Consider the following 17,334-nt stretch of genomic DNA (forward strand, 5'->3'; position numbering starts at 1 on the left):
GCCCTGGGCGCTGAGGGTGAGCGGCACCTGGAGCCCGCCCCTCCACCCCACTGTGTGTGCGCGCGCGCGCATGTGCGCAACTCTGAAGGCGGCGCCGCTGAGGGGCTGTTTCAGAGAATCGGCACAGAGTTTGCGTGGTTCCAGATGCCCTGGACTCAGGAGAAGCTCGACTTTCACACTGGCCGAAAACACGAAAATTAAGAGCAAACTCCTGAATGTTACCTCAGTTCCAAAATGCCTCGATGCCTCGTCTGGGAGCAGGAACACTCCTCGGCTTTCGGCACCACCTGAACTGTGTCCGCGAAACCGCGTCACAAACTCTTAGAGCAAGGGTTTGGCTTCCTGGAAAACTTTAAATGTAAACTTTATCACACACACTGTCCATTTTTAATAAAGGTTTATACGCCCATGCACACCTATAAATGTGTATATATGTCCATACATACACATATAGAATATGTACCTGTGAACAGCCAGTCTGGGCCAGGCACGCAGGAGGGTGCCAGTCCCTGGCAGTGCCCTCCTCCTGCTCGCTCATCCCGGGGCTTCTCCAGCTCACCCAGGGCTGCAAAGCACAGACCGGCGGCCCAGCCTGATCAGTCTCTGGGCTGTGCAAGCTCCCTGGGGACTTCTGTTATGCATCAAGATTTGGGACTCGCTATTTAAGAGTCCTGAGTGAATGAAGGACTCAGGGCTGGACAGGAGACTGTCTGGATGAGCAGAAAGGACTGGCCCACAGAGCACTGCCCAACAACCATGGGCTTCATGTGGGGGAGGACAAGACCGAGGCAGGGCCTGGGAGGCTGGAGGCCCGGCTCCGACCTCCCCATTCAGTAAGAAGCTCAGGGGAAAAGCAGCAGCTCCAAAGGGAGGGAAATTCTGCTTCTGTTTACTCTCTTGTTCTCAAAGCTAAGAACTGTTTGTGAAAAAGCCACTTTGTGGGTACATTGAACACCACTAGCTAACAAATAACATGGCAGAGAAGAGCTCGTCTGGCCAGATGGGAGCTGGTGGCGGGAGAGGCCTGGGTGGAGGGAGGCCTGGCCTGCCGGGGGCGGGGTGACGTGAGGTCTCAGCCCCCTTGTCTTGGCAGTTGGGTGGTCAAAGTGGTGAAAACCCTGCTGCTGAAGATGGGCTGCTCATACGAAGCCACCTTTCTGGATGACCAGGGCGGCTGGGAGCTCATGGAGCAGGCGGAGAACCACCACCGAGGAGTGTCCCTGCTGGCCAGGTGAGGCCAGGAACCCCCGAGGCAGGGGTCAGAGGGAGGGGAGAGACCTCGGCATCTTCAGACAGACCGGGGTTTGCATGTCTCTGGGCAAAACCCCGCCTCAGTCCATCACCTCTTCTCTAAAACCAGCAGAGTACCGTCTGCCTCCGTGGGCAGACGATACAGATGTGAAAGACGGCGCACACCCTACGAAGGCAAACTGTGGTTATCACAGTGCCTGGCAATTGCAGACACTTGGATTACTTGTAAAGCACCGTTCCTCACTGCGTTATGAATTTAATACCCACCATGATACAGAAATGATGGGATGGCTGAGAAGTTCAGGGTGTGGCCTTGGAGTTGGTCTGCCTGAGTCTGAACCCCAGCTTGCCATTTCCCATCTGTGTGACCCAGGGTAAGTTACTCCTGGTCTGTGTCTCAGATTTCCCTTCAGTAGTAAGGAAATAATGATAGGACCCACATCCAAGATTTGGGGTGAGGATTAAGTAAAGTGCTTGGAACTGCCCCTGGCATATGTCAGTGTTCACACAGGTTGGCTTTCACTGTCGCTCTGCTGCCTGCTGGGGTTGGAATTACTGATGCAGAGGATGCCAGACAGGGGCAGTTATGTACCAAAGGCCACACAGCCGGGAAGCAGCAAAGCTGGGGGATGACCTGCTGACCCAGACCAGGGCTCTTCCCTGCAATCGCCACCACACAGCCTCCCAAGGGGTTGGGAGGGGGCACCTTGACTCCTGCAGGAAAGCCTGCCTCTTAGTCCTGCACCAAATGCCCAGGGTGGGGTCTCCCTGGGGTCTCAGGATACAACCATATTTATTGAGCACCTACTATGCTTGAGGCATCATGCAAAGAGCTGTGTGTATGGGGATTATTCCATTTAATTCTCACTGTGGCTGATGAAATAGCACTCCTGTTACCCCAATGTTACCAATGAGGAAACCAAGGCTCAGAGAAGTTAAGTGACTTGCCAAAGTCAAGCAGCTCGTGACGGAGCTGGGATTTGAACCAGGGTTGCCTTACTCCAGTCTCTGTGCATAGCTGCCACACTGAGCTCACTCAGTGTGAGGCTTGTTTAAATACTGATTGCTGGGCCCCATTCCCAGACTTTGTGGTTCAGTAGGTCTGGGGTGGGGGCCCGAGAATGTGTGTTTCTGACAAATCTCCAGGGATGCTGATACTGCTGATCCAGGGGCCACATTTTGAGAACCACTGACTGGGTACAATGGACAAGGCAGCTGGAGTGGAGGGACCTGGGCTGGGGCTCTGGCCCTGCCGCTTTTCCAGCTCTGTGGTCCAGAGCAGGTTACACTCGGAGCCTCTGTCTCCTTGTCTGTGCAAACGGGGATGCTAACCGCACCAAATGCAGTGATAACAGGGAAGGCCCTTGCTGCTGCCTGGTGCTCAGTGGGAGGGTCCTCACACGGTCTCCCGTCTCTTCCTGCTGCAGTGGTCCTGTGCGGTGGGGGGTCTTACGCACGTCTGTCTTGCTGATTTGCCCTGTGCTGTTGGGCAAGTCACTCTCCCACTCTAAGCCTCAGTTTCCCATCTGTAAAATAAAGTATTTAAACGGATGCCTCTGAGGTCCTGTCTAGGAGGGAGATCTTGGGAATGCAGAGACCCAGGTGACCCTGGCTTGTCCGTAGTTTTGAGTGTCACGGCCAGACTCCCACCCAGCCTGAGGGTTTGCTCGCCCTTCCCCACCCACAGGGCCATGGTGCACTACTCCTGCCAGGAGCTGTGCCGCATTCTCTACCTGCTCATCCCGCTCCTGGAGCGCGGCGACGAGAAGCACAAGATCACTGCCACCGCCTTCTTCGTAGAGGTACCAACCGGGTGCAGGGTGGGGGCTGCTCCCGGCCTTCCCTGAGCATAGGCTTCAGTTCACATTAGTGGTCTTTGCTCCTGTGCAAATAGTACTTAACAGCTTACAGTCTTTCATGAACGCGATTTCTCTTGAATATGAAGAGCTCCCTCTTCCCTCCCTTCTCTCCTCCTCTCTCCACTCCTTCAGCTCATTCCACTCTTCTCAGACCCCCTTAGCTCCCCAGGCAACCGCCATCCTTTTTGGGGCACTTCTGTGTGCCAGGCACCAGATTGGGCATATAAATCTAGAGTTGACTCTGTCCCGCCCTCAGTGAATTCTTGGCACAACAGAGGACACCCCCATTGGAACTTGGGTGCCACAGAGCGATGGGCACTATGATAGAGGCAGTCCAGGTTGTGGTGGGAGAACAGATATTTGAGGTGGAGGGCATCAGGGAGGGCTTCCTGGAGCAAGTGCCATCTAAGCTGAGTGAGTGTGCACGTGGGTACTGGGGGGGAGTACTGGGGCAAGATGAGTCAGGAGAAGATTGATAAGGTCAGACCCGGCCAGGGAGACTCACTTAAGATAACAAAACATTTCCTGAGCACTTACTATCTTCCAGGCACATTCTAAGAGCTTTATACATAGTGATTCATGCAATCCTCGCACAATCCTACAGTACAGATACTGTTCCACGCCCGCATTTCAGAGGGGGAAATAGGCACAGATTTAAGTAACTTTCCTAAGGCCTCGCAGCTGGTAAGTGGCAGATCCAGGCTTCAAACCCAGACATCTGGGTTCTTAAAACACTCTGTGTGTGTGTGTAATAAAATACGTACAGTGTGGGGGAGGTAAGTAGGCTGACCTTTGCCCACCATGTACAGCACAAAAGTCACCACTTAACCATTGTTAACTGCGCGATGCAGGGCTGTTGAGGGCATCCGCATTGTTGTGTGACCGTCACCACAGTCCCTCTCCAGAGCTTTTCCATCTTCTTTCCCAAATTGAAACCTCCCATCCCCCCTCTCTTGGCCCCTGGCAGCCGCCGTTCTACTTTCTGTCTGTGAACTGCCTTTTCGAGGTTTTGTATAAGTGAAATCACACACTGCCTGGCTTATTTCACTTAACATAATGTTTTTAAGGCTCATCCATTTTGTAGCATGGGCCAGAATTCACGCCTTTTTAAGGCTAAATCATATCCCGTAGTTTGTGTATACATTTTGTTTATCCACTCATCTGTTGTTGGACACTTGCAAAACCTACTCTTTTAACCTACCCCTGTGTGCCTCTTGACCAAGCAGGTCAGGCCCATCACCAGGGTCTGTACAGTGGGGCTCAGAGGCAGGAGGCTCAGTTAAGGAAGGCTTCGTGGAGGAGGTGCCATTTGAGACAGGCCTTGACAGGCAAGCAGTCTGCCAGAGGGACAGGAGGCCATATGGTGTTATAGGTGCTCCTTGCATCTTTGCTGCCTTTCCAAAAGTCCTGTTCTGGACCGCGAGTCTGCGGAGCAGGGGCCACATGATGTTCGTGTTATACCCCCAGCCCCAGTCCTGGGAGGGCTCCAAGATGTGGACATGAAACAGACAAGTGAGGGTCTGAACGGACACTTTGCCTGGTCTGCAGGCACCAGCAGATCACGTCACCTCCAGGAGGATGAGCATGGTCTTACTGCTAATTTCCCACGTGGCCCTGGTGAGAAAAGGGCAAGTGCCATTGCTTGAGGGCCTACTATGTGTCAAACACTGTGCTGACCTCTTTCATATATTAGTTACCCCGCTAATCTGCACCGCAGCACTGCAAAGGAGGACATGTGATGCTCAAGCTTAGGTGATGTAAAGGGCATTTCTCAAGGTCACACAACCCAGGGCAGCCAGAGAGATTCAGACCGGGTCTACCTGATTGGCTCTTCCATTGCAGTCAGTCAACCTTAGTCTTCAGTGGCTGCCACACAGGCTCTTTGGGGAGGGGGCGGGAAGCTGGACCTTGCCAGATCTCAGGGGATCCTCTCATGTTCACTATAAAGTCAAGGACCCTGGACTTAACCTTTCCCAGCATTTGCCTGGAACCCTGAGCAGTGGCACTCCCTCCTGGAGAAGAGTCCTCCCCTAGGTTCTCCTGCTCCCCAGAAGAGGTAGCCTGCTCCTGGCCAGAGCCAGGCCTGCTGCGTGCACTGTGGAACTTAGGTGTAGCTCAGATGTTCTTCCCTGGTTCCCCAGGACTCTGTGCTGTGATTGCCTTGCATGTACTTGCTTCTCTCAGTGGCTGGGAACTCCTCAAGGGAACTGTGGGACCTTGGGCAAATCACTGAACCTGTCTGTACCTCAGTTTCCTCGCCTGCAATATGGGGATAATGAACTGCCCATCTCACAGGGTTCCAATGAGGATTCAGTGAGTTTTGCACAAAGCACTCAGAACAGTGCCAGGACCCAGGAAGTGCTGTCTGTGAGTCAGCTCTGTTGTTGCTATTATTATCATTACTCTTTTCTGCATCTCTGTTGCCCAACACAGAACCTGGTGTAGAGCAGGCCTGAGTATCCTGTGTGGATGGGCAGGAGCCCCTCTCCCCAGTTCTCTGTTCTCATTATATAGACACATGGTCTGGTCTCAATAGTCTCAGTAGATACAGGGCAAGGGAGTAGGTAGGAGGAGGGTTTATGAGGGTTTATGAAGACCGTGGTCGTGGTGAGTGGGGAGGGTGGGCTGGGGAGAGGAAGGAGAGGAGAGTGATGCCTGGTTTGGGGCTTGGACAAGGATTGGGGTGGGGGTGCTAACCCTTCAATGGACACAGGGGGAAGGGCAATTCTAATAAGGAAAGGATTCAAATGTCATGTTTCCTGCAACAGGTGTCCCCTAAGCACATATTCTTAGGTGACAGGGACCCAAAGGAGAAGCACTCATTCGTGTCCTCCAGGAAACCAGAAATGGGAGAGGGGAGACAGATGCATTAGCAGATGTGAGCCCTAATGTCTCCATGTTTGGGGCTCCAGGGGACCCTGAGAAGGGAGCCAGCAGCCTAGGTGAGGCCTGGGGCCTTGTTGGACATGGCTTGTCAGGGGCCGAGTTCTGGATGGAGGCCCAGCAAAATAAGCAGGGGCTGGAGTGGAGGCAGGTGCTTCTCTGGTAGAAGGGCACCCTGCCCACCCAAAGGGACAACACAGCCTGGGTCATTCCCTGAACAGTGTGCAGCTGGGTGAGAAGCTGGTCGATGGCAAGAGTGTGGCTAGAGGGCAGGCAGGCATGGATGAGGCCTCAAAGCCATTAGGGTTGGCAGTGAAAGGCAATGGGGAGGAATGGGGGCTCTGAGCTGGGTAGTGACATGCTCAGCTCTGACACGGGGTGCTGGACATCGGGGAGAAGTGTGTGGTGAACTGTTGGTTTTCCAAGTTGGAAGCTCCGGATAGAGGCTGCGGTGGAGGTGCAGACTCAGGTGTCATTTACCTAGGGACAGCAGTCAAGATCCTGAGAATGGGGTGCTCACTGAGAAGAGGGGGCAGAAAAAAGGGAGAGAAAAGAAAAAAAGGAGAGAATATTATGCTAAGTGAAATAAACCAGTCAGTAAAAGACAAATACAATATGGTCTCACTTATAAGAGGAATCTAAGGAACAAAATAAACTAATGGGGGGGGAAGAGTGGGCAGAAAGGACAGGGCCAAGGGCCGTCACCACTGAGTGTTGGGTGGTGACAGAGAGCCAGTTGCTTCACTAACCAATCCCAGGCTGTCCCATGCAATATTCAACAGCCATAGGCAGCTGGTCGACCCTGGGAACGCAGCCGTCTGAATTGAACTGTGTTCTAAGTATAAAATTCACCCCAGGTTTCAGTGTGAAATACATCAATTTTTTGCATTGATTACATGTTGACATGATAATATTTTGGATATACTGGGTTAAATAAGATGTATTACTGAAGTTAATGTTTCCCACTTCTTTCCATGGTTTTAATGTGGCTACTAGAAAATTCAGGCTTCAACACGTGGCTGGCATCAGATAGCGCTGCCTGGGCAGTGGTCGTTCGGGCCCCATGCTCGGCCCCTGCTCATCCAGTGTGTGCTACGGGTGCATGGGGCCCCGGACCACGGCCTGTGCCCTCGGCCCAGGCCGTCATCACCCTTCCTCCCTCAGCTCCTCCAGATGGAGCAGGTGCGACGGATCCCTGAGGAATACTCTTTGGGGAGAATGGCGGAAGGCCTGAATCACCATGACCCCATCATGAAGGTTCTATCTATCCGAGGCCTGGTCATCCTGGCCCACAAGACTGAGAAGGTGAGCCGAGAGCAGAGGAAAGCCCAGCCCAGCTGGGCCCTGGGCTGCAGGAAGGACGGAGCTGGCTATCACACCTTGCAGATGCTGGTGCCTGGAGTCAGAATGAGACCCTGTTTCTCTCCCTGCCTCAGTGGCCCCTCTGCAAAAGGACAGCCTTTAATAACTCCCTGGTTACTTTCTTCTTTTTGAAATAGTTTGTAAAAAAAAAAAAAGAAATAGTTTAGGGTCACAATGACCCCCTAAAGGCAGTGTGTCTAGAGGGGTTGGAGGTGGCGGTAACTATTACTGTTGTACAGATTTTGGAAACCAAGGCTGGGATTGTCGGGGCATCATTAGCATTTTTTAAAGTGCTTTGTTTTGTTCTACCAGGCACTGTTATAGCTCATGATGTGTGTGTGTGTGTGTGTGTGTGTGTGTGTGTGTGTGTGTAAGTATATAAATAATGAAGTGACAAGATGTGGACTCCAAAGCTAACTAATAATAATATAAGGAAGGGAGTAGGCAACAAAGGGCTTCAGGTGTCCAGGCCAGGAAGGAGTCAGCAAGGCCAAAGGAGGCTTTGGGGACGGCAGGAGCTTGAGTGAGGACATTCTGGGAAGGTGGGGTGGCAGAAGCAAAGGCCTGGGAGTGGGACCCGTTTCACTGCGTTGTCCTCAGCGAAGCAGAGGCCGGTCTCCCACCTGTCAGCCCAGATAGGAGCCCCCATCCAAACGCTCCTGTCCCACAGACCGCCAAGGTGCAGGCTCTCCTGCCCTTCATGGTGAAGGGCCTGAAGTGTGTGGATGGGCTGCTGGTGATGGAGGCAGGCCACAACCTCAAGACCATCTTCAAGAGGCTGGACCGGAGGAAACTGAACGACAACTCGGTCTGTGTGGAAATGCTGCAGGTCCTGCTGCCACACTTCAGTGACGTAAGGAACCCCTTGAGTGTGGGTGGTGGTAGGTGGGGGGGTGGGGAATGGCACATGGAGGGTGGTTCTTTACTACCCTGCAGGCTGCAATACCTCCATGGCCCGCTGGCAGTTGGGCAGGGCCCAGTCAGCCCAGCGGAAGGGGTCCTCATTCCTCATTCTACTGGTCCCCATCTTTTTGTAATGGGTTTGCATAGAGAAAGGTCCTCTTCTAATTGGCTTGCATGGAGGGAGTGCTTCTTTTATAATCACGTCTCTGCAGAGACTTGCTTCATTGCTATTGGTCTACCTACAGGAGGTGCATTTTTTATTGGTCCTGGCAGAGGGGGGTATTTTCCAACACTTGGCACTAAGGTACCTTCTGAGCAAGCAGGAGGCCTGGCTGGGAAGAGTGGGAGGAGCTCCAGAACTAGGCTCTGGTGAGGGCACCCCAGCCCCAGATCAGCCCTACCAGGAGGCCTCTGCTGTTCTCTGTCTCTGTGCACCCCCCCCTGCCCTGAGCCTGGAGGGCCACTCAGAATGAGTGGAAGGAAGGTCGTGGGCCTCCATGTGAGGTACAGAGGCCCAGGCTGCCTTCTGGAGGAGGGAGTGTGCCTGAGCCTCCGCATTTGTCCCAGTCTCGGGAAGATGTACGCTCCTCCAGCATCAACCTGTACGGCAAGGTGGTCCAGAAGCTGCAGTCGTCGACCCGCACCCCTGCCGTGGAGGAGCAGCTGATCAGCGCCTTGGTTCCCCTGCTGCTGACCATGCAAGAGGGCAACAGGAAGGTGGGCCGGGTGAGTGTGCACAGGCGCCTGGCCCTGTGGGCGCCTCTCTCTTTGTGGAAACTGACCCAGACTCACTAACAACTATGGTGAAAAGTCTATTTTCCAAAAGTGCCCGTGTCAGGATTCCTCTTCCAAATACCAGCTTCATGTGCACATTTAAAATAGGAATTGATTTTCCAAAATCCAGTTTCACAAGACTTTCTTCTGGAACATGTTCTGGCTGTCCTGGAATTCCACAGCCCTGGTATTCTCTTTCTGTTGGTCCTCAGTTCTGTGTGAAGACCCTCTTCCGCTGTTCTTGCTTCATGGGATGGGTGTTGCCAAAGAAAGCTTACAGCCAGAAGCCCTGGGACGGCCAGCAGCAGACGGTGGCCAAAATCTGCAACTACCTTGTGAGTGCTTCCAAGACCCCAGTGGTTCTTTACGAGTATGTTGGGGTGGGCAATTCTTTCCTTTCCTCTGCTTTCTTTTTACATCTTGACTGGGCATTCCAGTGCTAACCATGAGTTGCTGTCTCCTGAATGTTCATCTCCAACTCTAACTGTTCTCCTCACTCCGAGTGTTCCCTTTCCAGTGGTCTACTAGGCACCTCCCCCAGCTGAACCATGAGCCTGCAGTCTTAGCTTGTCCTTCTGAAGTTACAGACCCCCCCATTTCAGCAGGGCTCTGGCCCCTAGGTCCCCAAAGCTGAAACCTAGAATCCCTCTAGTCTCTCTCATCTCCCTCACCTTCCACATTGGATCGATCTCTGACCCCTAAACACCCCTGAATCTGTTGTACCCTCCCCACCTCAACTGTCATTGCCTTTAGTTCAGGTCATGGATGTCTCTCAGCTGGGACAGGGGTCTAGCCATCCAGCGGCTCTCCCAGCCTTTAATCTCATCTTCTCCAATGCATTTCCCACTCAGGCGCCAGAGTGGTCTGGTTGGAGCACACATCTGCTTATCTCGCTGAAAGGGCTTTATCGGCTCCCTTTTCGACAACAGTAAATCCAGGGTGTATTGTCTGACACTAGTTCTTTTCTTTTTTATCCTCACTGGAGGACAAACTTACTGATTTTAAAGAGAAGAGAAGTAAGGGAGAGAGAGGGGGAGAGGAACGCTGATGTGAGAAACATCAGTCGGTGGCCTCTTGTATGTGCTGTGACAGGCCTGGGCCCAGAACTAGGCCTGTGCCCTGACCAGGCACAGAACCCGCGACCTTTGGGTTCGTGAGCTGGCACTTGGGCCAAGTGAGCCACACCCGCCAGGGCTGTGACACCAGTTCTGTGTAGGATCTGCCCTGCTGGGGAGAAAGGGAGTTCTGAGACAAATGAGTTTGGGAAATACTGCATGGTCTTGTTCCTCTTGGGTATTTGCAATGCCATCGGCTCATTCCAGTTCTGTGCTAAGGATATGTTTTATGGTTGTTAAATGCATGGTTTTCCAAACTTATTTGACCCTGCAGAACCCACTTTCTAGGTAACACCTGAGAACATCCTAAGGCAGTAAAGTCCTGCATCACAGGGTTTGGCCCAGCACCTCTGCATAACATTTAGGAAGCTTTGTCATCTGGCCCCATTACCTTCCCCATTGTCACAGCAGGGGTCCCCTGGATGCACACTCTAAGACAGAGGTTGGTTAGCATGTACGGGGCTATGAGGGAGCGCCCTTGGGGTTAACCCCCTGCAGAAGGGAAGTCAAGGAGCAGGAGGGGTGGAGGAGTCAAGCCTCAGTGTAGTTTCAGGGAGGGCTGCATGAGATTCCCCAAATCGAGGACTGCGGTCAGGTTTCACATCCTCATGTCTGGACGGCAGCCACCCTGGGAAGGGACATGGCAGCCACCCTGGGAAGGGACATGACCTTGGGTTAACAGTTTTCTTCAGCCAAGGCAGTGCCCACAGCTGGGGGAATACATTTTTCACACCTGAAGAGAGATTGGACAGGGCATGCCAGCACCCCCCAAACCAACCTACCAAATATATATGGAGTAAGAGATTGAGAAGAGGTCAGTAATGCCTGAGATCTCCTCTCCTAGTGTTCAACAGTGTTACCATCATTTTCCAGAGAGAGAAAATGCCCTGGAGGGAGTGTGTGGCCAGGGCACTAATTCGAATACCTGCAGGGCCCAGGGACGGGTGGATGTGATCCTGAGTGACGTGGCAGTGGTAGTGCCTGCGGCGCCCTGCAGGGCCTGGGCCTGGCTGGAAGCCAGGTGGAGCGCTTCAGCTCACAGTGCAGCCACTCCTGCCAGGTCCTCTCGTTTCACAAGAGAAGCTAGAAACTCAGATTTTTTTTTTACTGATTTGAGGGTGGGGGAGAGAGAGAGAAACACTGATTCGTTGTTCCACTAATTGATGCATTCATTGGTTGAGTCTTCTATATGCCCTGACCAGGATCAAACCCACGACCGTGGCATATTGGGAAGACACTTTAACTAACTGAGCTATTCAGCCAGGGCAAAACCCAAATTTTTATAAGACATTAATCAGCAATCAGTTTAGCTTGCTTAAAGCACTGTGCCGGTCACTGCTTGGCTGGCCACTTGTGGCCCGTGGGCTGCCAACTTGTGACCTCTGCGTTAGATCCTGAAGGATTCTCAGTATCTTCTTTGGTCTGTAGGTGTCAACACTTTTGTTCATGAGAAGGTCAAATTATAGCCTTAGCTTTAGAAGGGGTTGGTAACCTATTCGTAAATTCATTCATTCACTTGCTCATTCATTCATCCATCCAACACTTTCTGGGCACCTGCACCATGCCAAGTCCTGAGCAGGGTACTGGGGTTTCTGGGTTGAGTGAGATGGTTCCTTCTCTTTGGGGAGCTAAGGATCCAGGGGAGGAAATGGTGTGAATAATTACAGCACAATGTCATAGGTGCTATGACAAAGACTGTGCCAGATGCTGCAGAAACATCTAGGGTGGTGGGATCAGCTCTGCCTGAGGGTTGTGGAAGCCTCGGGGAGGAGGTAGCTCGTGAGCTGAGCTCAAGGGGTGAGAGGGACTCACCAGATGAAGAGAGGGAAGAGCACTGCCATTTGGAGCAGTTGCTTATACCAGACACAGATCTGAGGCGAGCGGGGCTACGTCCTGGGACTGGCGCATAATGTGCACGGCAGGCAGAGGTGGTGCAGAAGTTAAGGCCACGAAGGAGCATGACCATAAAGGCTTTGCAACGTGCCCAGGAGTTTACTCCCTGATGTGCGGATTGTCAACAGCGGAGTGAGCTGATCAGGTTTCTCTTCATTTCCCGTAACAGCCTCTTAGCAAGATGCCTGCTGCTTAGTTTCTACTTGACCAAATGCATCCTGAATACTACTGTCAGATGATTTTGCCCAAAATATTGCTTCGCTATAGCCTTATCAAGAATGAATTCTGGCTTCCTATTTTCTAAAGCATAAGTATGCCCTGTTCCTATCTGGCTTTTAAGGGCCTTTAAGACCCTCCCCTCTCCTCAGTTTATTCCCAACTGTTCTGCATCTTACATCCTTCACCCTGGTAAGACCTGTCCCCTTACTGATCACGTCCCTTGTGTGCCAGGTGCATTCTCACCTCAGGATGGACTCGCATTTTAGAGTTTTGGTTGGAAGAAGAGACACTCAAGGCAGATAGACCGTGGAAGTAATTGTGATCAGTCAGGAGAAGATGCAGTCTGGCCTCTGGGGGCTCAGGCAGAGAGATATTTAGAAAGCAAGTGGCTAGGGCTTCGCTGCCTGACGGAGTCACCGCTCTGAGCTTCAAGGAGGTGTGGACAAGTCCTGGCGAGGGCTCGGCACTCCTGGGGTTCTCTCTGTCCCAGGTGACCACCCACCAAGACAGCGCCTTCACATTTCTCAGCCAAAGCCTGGAGTACGCCAAGAATTCCCGGGCCTCCCTCCGGAAGTCCTCAGTCATGTTCATAGGTAACCCACACTGGCACAGCTAGTCCTGCTCCCTGCGCAATCTCCGACTTTCTCCCTTGGAAGAAAGCTGCCAGCCCTTTGGGCACCTGGGTGGGTGCCTCCCCTTGGGTTTGAGGGTTGGCCAGCAGATAGTCACTGTGCAGATTAGAAAGCTCTTCTCTTCTCAAAGATCACTGCGTGGGCCACAGGCTGGATTCAGCCTGGAGTCCTTGTGCAGGTTACAACTGTGGCAACTGTACACAGTGGAACTGTAGTCTCCCACCTGGAGTGCAGCCTGGGTCCAGGCCCGGCGGGAGCCTGCCACTGCGGAAATGGAAAAGTCAAGCTGAGTCTCAGCTACGTGACCGCCTTTCTGAGCTCAGTTTTCTCATCTGTGAGATGGGGATCAACTCCTGTTTCACAGACTGGATGAGAAATTTTTTTTTTTTTTTAATGTGAAGGCTGGCATCTCAGGGCACTCACTCAATGTTAGTTACCTTCATTCTCCCCACAATCCCAACCTCTGCCTCTGTGGGGAAAACAAATAGCAGATTCCCCTCTCCCAGAATCCCCCACAGGACCCTTCTGATGACATGCTGGGTATGTCTTCTCCCAGCTATACACCCCTCCCCCCAAAATAATCACACACCCTTCACCAAGGACCAACAGACACTGTTGCAAAGAGGCTTGGAGAGGGTGATGGTCCCAGATCCCCACTTTGTGAAGTGATGTTTCCTTGACTTTGCTCAATTCATTTGCAGTTGTTTATCCATCCAACCATCCACGACCCCCTTCAGTGGTTTATTTAGCCAATGGTGGTTGACCCTCTACTCTGTGTCAGTCACTCTGCTTAGTCCAGAGAAACAAAGAGCCTCTCAGGAGGCGATGCTGTTCAGCGATCAGGGTTGGGTTGGAGGAGTCACGCCCAGGACTGGGGGACCCCTCAGAATGCGGGGTCCTGCTTCTCACAGGGAGTGACATTACTTCGTAAATCTGGTTCCAAATCAATCACTTCTAAAAATGTTGGAGTCTAACACCCTGGGGATCTCCTCTCTGTCGGGGGCTGTGCTGGGGGAACCAAGCTGAGCAGCGGCAGCTTCTGGCTGCAGACAAACCCCCTCTGGGGGGCAGTGACTCCAGCCTCTTTGGGTGGCTGATCTTTTGCGAGGCTCTGAAGAAAGTTAGGATTGCTTTCCCTAGGAAAATGCATATACGCATATAATTGTGCACTTGCTGTAGGACCCTGGGAGACTGCCCCTCCCCTCCCCGGTGCACTGAAGTTGAAGAAGCCCCTGGTCTGGTGGGAGATTCATAAATCACACATAAAACACAACACTCTGTACACACAGAGAGAAACTCACAGGAGCTCTGGGAACCCAGAGAGATGCTTAACCTGGCTTGAGGGCAGGGGCGGAATGATTTCCTAAAGGAGCACCTTTGTTGACCTGAATGTTAAAAAATAAATAGGAATTAGCCAGGTAAGGAAGTGTAGGAAGGGCCTTCCATGAGGTGGAGGCCATTTAAGGATCTGGTGGTACTTTGGGAGTCAGGCATTCGGGCTGGGAACAGGGGAGGGCTAAACGATATTGCTGAGGACCTGGCTCTCAGCCCTGCCACCTGCCCGCCTGGAAGGTAGGCCAGGCACTCAGTGTCTTTCGAGTTATTGTGGCTCAAACTGCTCAGGGAAGTGGCGGCTGAGGTAGCCCCTCCTCCAGTCTCAGGTGAGGATACTAAGGGCCAGTCCGACTAAGGGACCCCCTGGGGCTGCCCATCAGCATTGGCTATAGCCCACATCCTGCCCCTGTTCCGCTGCCATCCCTGGCCTTCAAGCCTGTCCCCTCTCCCAGGGCCCCTCTTGGGGACTCTGTCACAGGGTCGGACAGAAGTTCTCCTTTTGTGTCCTCATTTGCAAGGCTGGGGAAAAGAGAGCCTCCCTGAGGAGGTCTGGTCCAGGGGTGGGATGGCGGTGGGTCAGAGTCGGGAGGGAGATGTGCTCACCTCTTGGATTGTGCTCAAGGGTTCCTGGTCCCCTTCATGGATAGTGTAATGACGGAAGAGTGTCTGAATGAAGTTAAAGCTGGTAAGTTGTGCCCTGTGTTGGTGAGATTTCAGGGGCCAGTGAGAGAATGGGTGGGCTCACAGTGGGTCGTAGAAAAGGAAAGGGGTAGGTCCCAAGGCAAGGGTCCTCAGCTCAATTCAGCCGTGTTAGTCTTTATGCAGGCAAGTACATGTTAGGTACTGTGGGGTCACCAAGACAGAGGACACAGCCCCATCCCGGGGGAGTTTATAGTCTTAGAAACAAGGCTCAGAAAAAACCAGACCCAAAACCATTTTAGTTCAGGGCAAGCATCTCAGACTCTTTAGTGGCGGAGATTAACTTTGTAACTGGGAAAGCTGACGTAAAAGCTGAGGGCAGGCTGGGATGGTCCAAGAAGACTTCCTGGAGGAGGCAGATTTAGCTTCAGGCTTTGAAGTGTAAACAATTTGAAGAGCTGGGAGGAAGGTAAGTTGAGGAGAGGCTGAGCAGAGGGCACCTAAGCCATATCATGGAAGTGAGGGGGAAGGATGAGGTGTGAGACCCGTGTGGGGACCTGGTCTTCACAAGTGGCCTCTTTCCCTCCCACGACTCAGCTCTGGAAAACTTGAGATACGATCCGGAAGCCTCAGTGTGCATCTGTGCGGCCCAGGCCCAGGACAACATACTGGCCAGCTGCTGGCGGAACTCATGGTCCCTGCCACATGGGGACCTGTGGGTGTGTGACCTGGCCACCACACATCGCTGGAGCCCTAGCTGTGAGGACCTGCCCACTTCCCACCGGCAGCGCTCCTGGATCAGGCAGGCACTGGACTTCTGGACAACGTCCCCGAAGCAGTGATGTTCCTGGGCCTTCCTCAGGGGACGCCAGGGCCCTGGCCATGCTCATTGTAAATGCCACGTGGCTTACCTCTCGCTGCTGAGTGTTTCCTTGTGGGAGGGGCCCCCGGGGTCAGGAGCAGCCACTGCTCTGTGAGGCAAGCCTGTGAGAAGAGCACGGCCTTTGTCGCTGACTCAGGCAACGTCTACAGACTCGCACGGGCTGTTTGTCCACATTTTCTAAGTGGGGAAGCTGTGGCTCAGAGAGGTGAAGTGGCTTGTTCAAGGCCACACAGTACGTTCTTTAAATGTTTCAGTTTCCCTTCCCCCATAGGGAGAGCATAAGAACAAAAGATGATGATTTGGGTGGTTTTTGAGGGAGGAAAAGCAGAGAGGTCTCCTACCCCATGACATCATGCGTATCCCAGAACACCAACCTCTGAGTCCCACCCTCGGATTGTCGTGCAGCGACTGGTCGCCATTCATTTGGACAGCATTTACTGAGCAGCTAACCCAGGCCAGGTCTGCCCTGGATGCTGGAGACACAGACACGAATGAGACCCAACCCCAGGTTCTGGGCAGTTTACGGAAATACTAATGCAGTGGTTCCCACAAGGGGGCGGTTTTTGATCCCTAGGGAGTATTTGGCAATGTCTGGAGATGTTTTTGGTTGTTGCGACTTGGGGAAGGAGACGCTATTGGCATCCGTGGGTAGAGGCCAGTGATATTGCCAAACGTCCTATAATACATAGGAAAGCACCCCCCACCCCACCCGGGGAAGAATCATTCACCCCATCAAAAGTGCCAGGGTTGGGAAACTTTGGTCTAATAAAAGTATAAGAGACAGAAACACACCAACAGCTCAGCAGGTCAGTGCTGTGACGAAGGGAAGCGTGGGGCTGTGAGGTATATAGACTAGCTTGGGGCTGGGGTGTTGGCAAAAACTTCCCAGGGACAAGGCTCCCCTCCAGGGGGTTTGGGAAGGTGACCACATGGTGAGGGTGGATGGAGAACAGGACACATGGGGCCAAGGCCCAAGCGCAGACACGTAGGTACAATGAAGCCCAGTGGGAGGGAAGTAGAGGGCAAGGGTGGGTCACTGCGGCCTTGGAGGCTGTGTTAAGGAGGGAGACGTCATCCACAGAGCAGCGGGAAGGCATGGTGGGAGGAGTGAGGCAAGCAGGGCAGAAAGGTTGGCAGACGTCTGCTTCAGAAAGCTCCCTGCTCACGGGGATACAGGGATTCCCAGGCACTGCTGGTGGGAGGGTAGGTGAGTGTAGCCGTTCTGAACAGAAATCTGTCTCTTGTCAGTTATTAAGTTTATGTATACCCATGACCCCGAAATTCCCCTCGTGGGCACACTTCTCCGGGAAATCCTCCCATTGGTCCATAAAGAGAGATGGGTGAGAGAGAAGGGGGGAGAAGGTACAGAAAATAAGTAGCATAGACAGTAGATAGAAAATAGATGGGGGGGCAAGAATAGTATGGGAAATATAGAATCTAAAGAACTTGTGACACATGGACATAAACTAAAGGGGGGAATGGTGGGGGAGGGGGTGTGCATGGTGGAGGGGAATGAAGAGGGGGATAGGACAACTGTAATGGCATAATCAATAAAATATATTTTTTAAAATGCATGGCCCTGGCTG

General features: G+C 52.8%; 1 protein-coding gene across 1 annotated transcript in view; it reads left to right on the forward strand.

Moving 5' to 3' along the window:
* The window catches only part of MROH7 (maestro heat like repeat family member 7), a 39,317-nt gene extending 23,610 nt beyond the window's left edge, over positions 1–15,707 (forward strand). The window contains exons 14-22 of the mRNA XM_037162050.2: positions 1,094–1,231; positions 2,939–3,053; positions 7,158–7,298; positions 8,026–8,208; positions 8,826–8,984; positions 9,245–9,367; positions 12,750–12,852; positions 14,849–14,911; positions 15,463–15,707. Coding sequence (XP_037017945.2) covers positions 1,094–1,231; positions 2,939–3,053; positions 7,158–7,298; positions 8,026–8,208; positions 8,826–8,984; positions 9,245–9,367; positions 12,750–12,852; positions 14,849–14,911; positions 15,463–15,707 — 1,270 coding nt within the window. The remainder of the gene's footprint in view (positions 1–1,093; positions 1,232–2,938; positions 3,054–7,157; positions 7,299–8,025; positions 8,209–8,825; positions 8,985–9,244; positions 9,368–12,749; positions 12,853–14,848; positions 14,912–15,462) is intronic.
* Positions 15,708–17,334: the final 1,627 nt, after the last annotated feature.

The sequence above is a fragment of the Artibeus jamaicensis genome, unplaced genomic scaffold (assembly GCF_021234435.1).
Source record: "Artibeus jamaicensis isolate MK-2021 breed Jamaican fruit bat unplaced genomic scaffold, CSHL_Jam_final scaffold_1019, whole genome shotgun sequence".
NCBI classification, from domain to species: domain Eukaryota; kingdom Metazoa; phylum Chordata; class Mammalia; order Chiroptera; family Phyllostomidae; genus Artibeus; species Artibeus jamaicensis.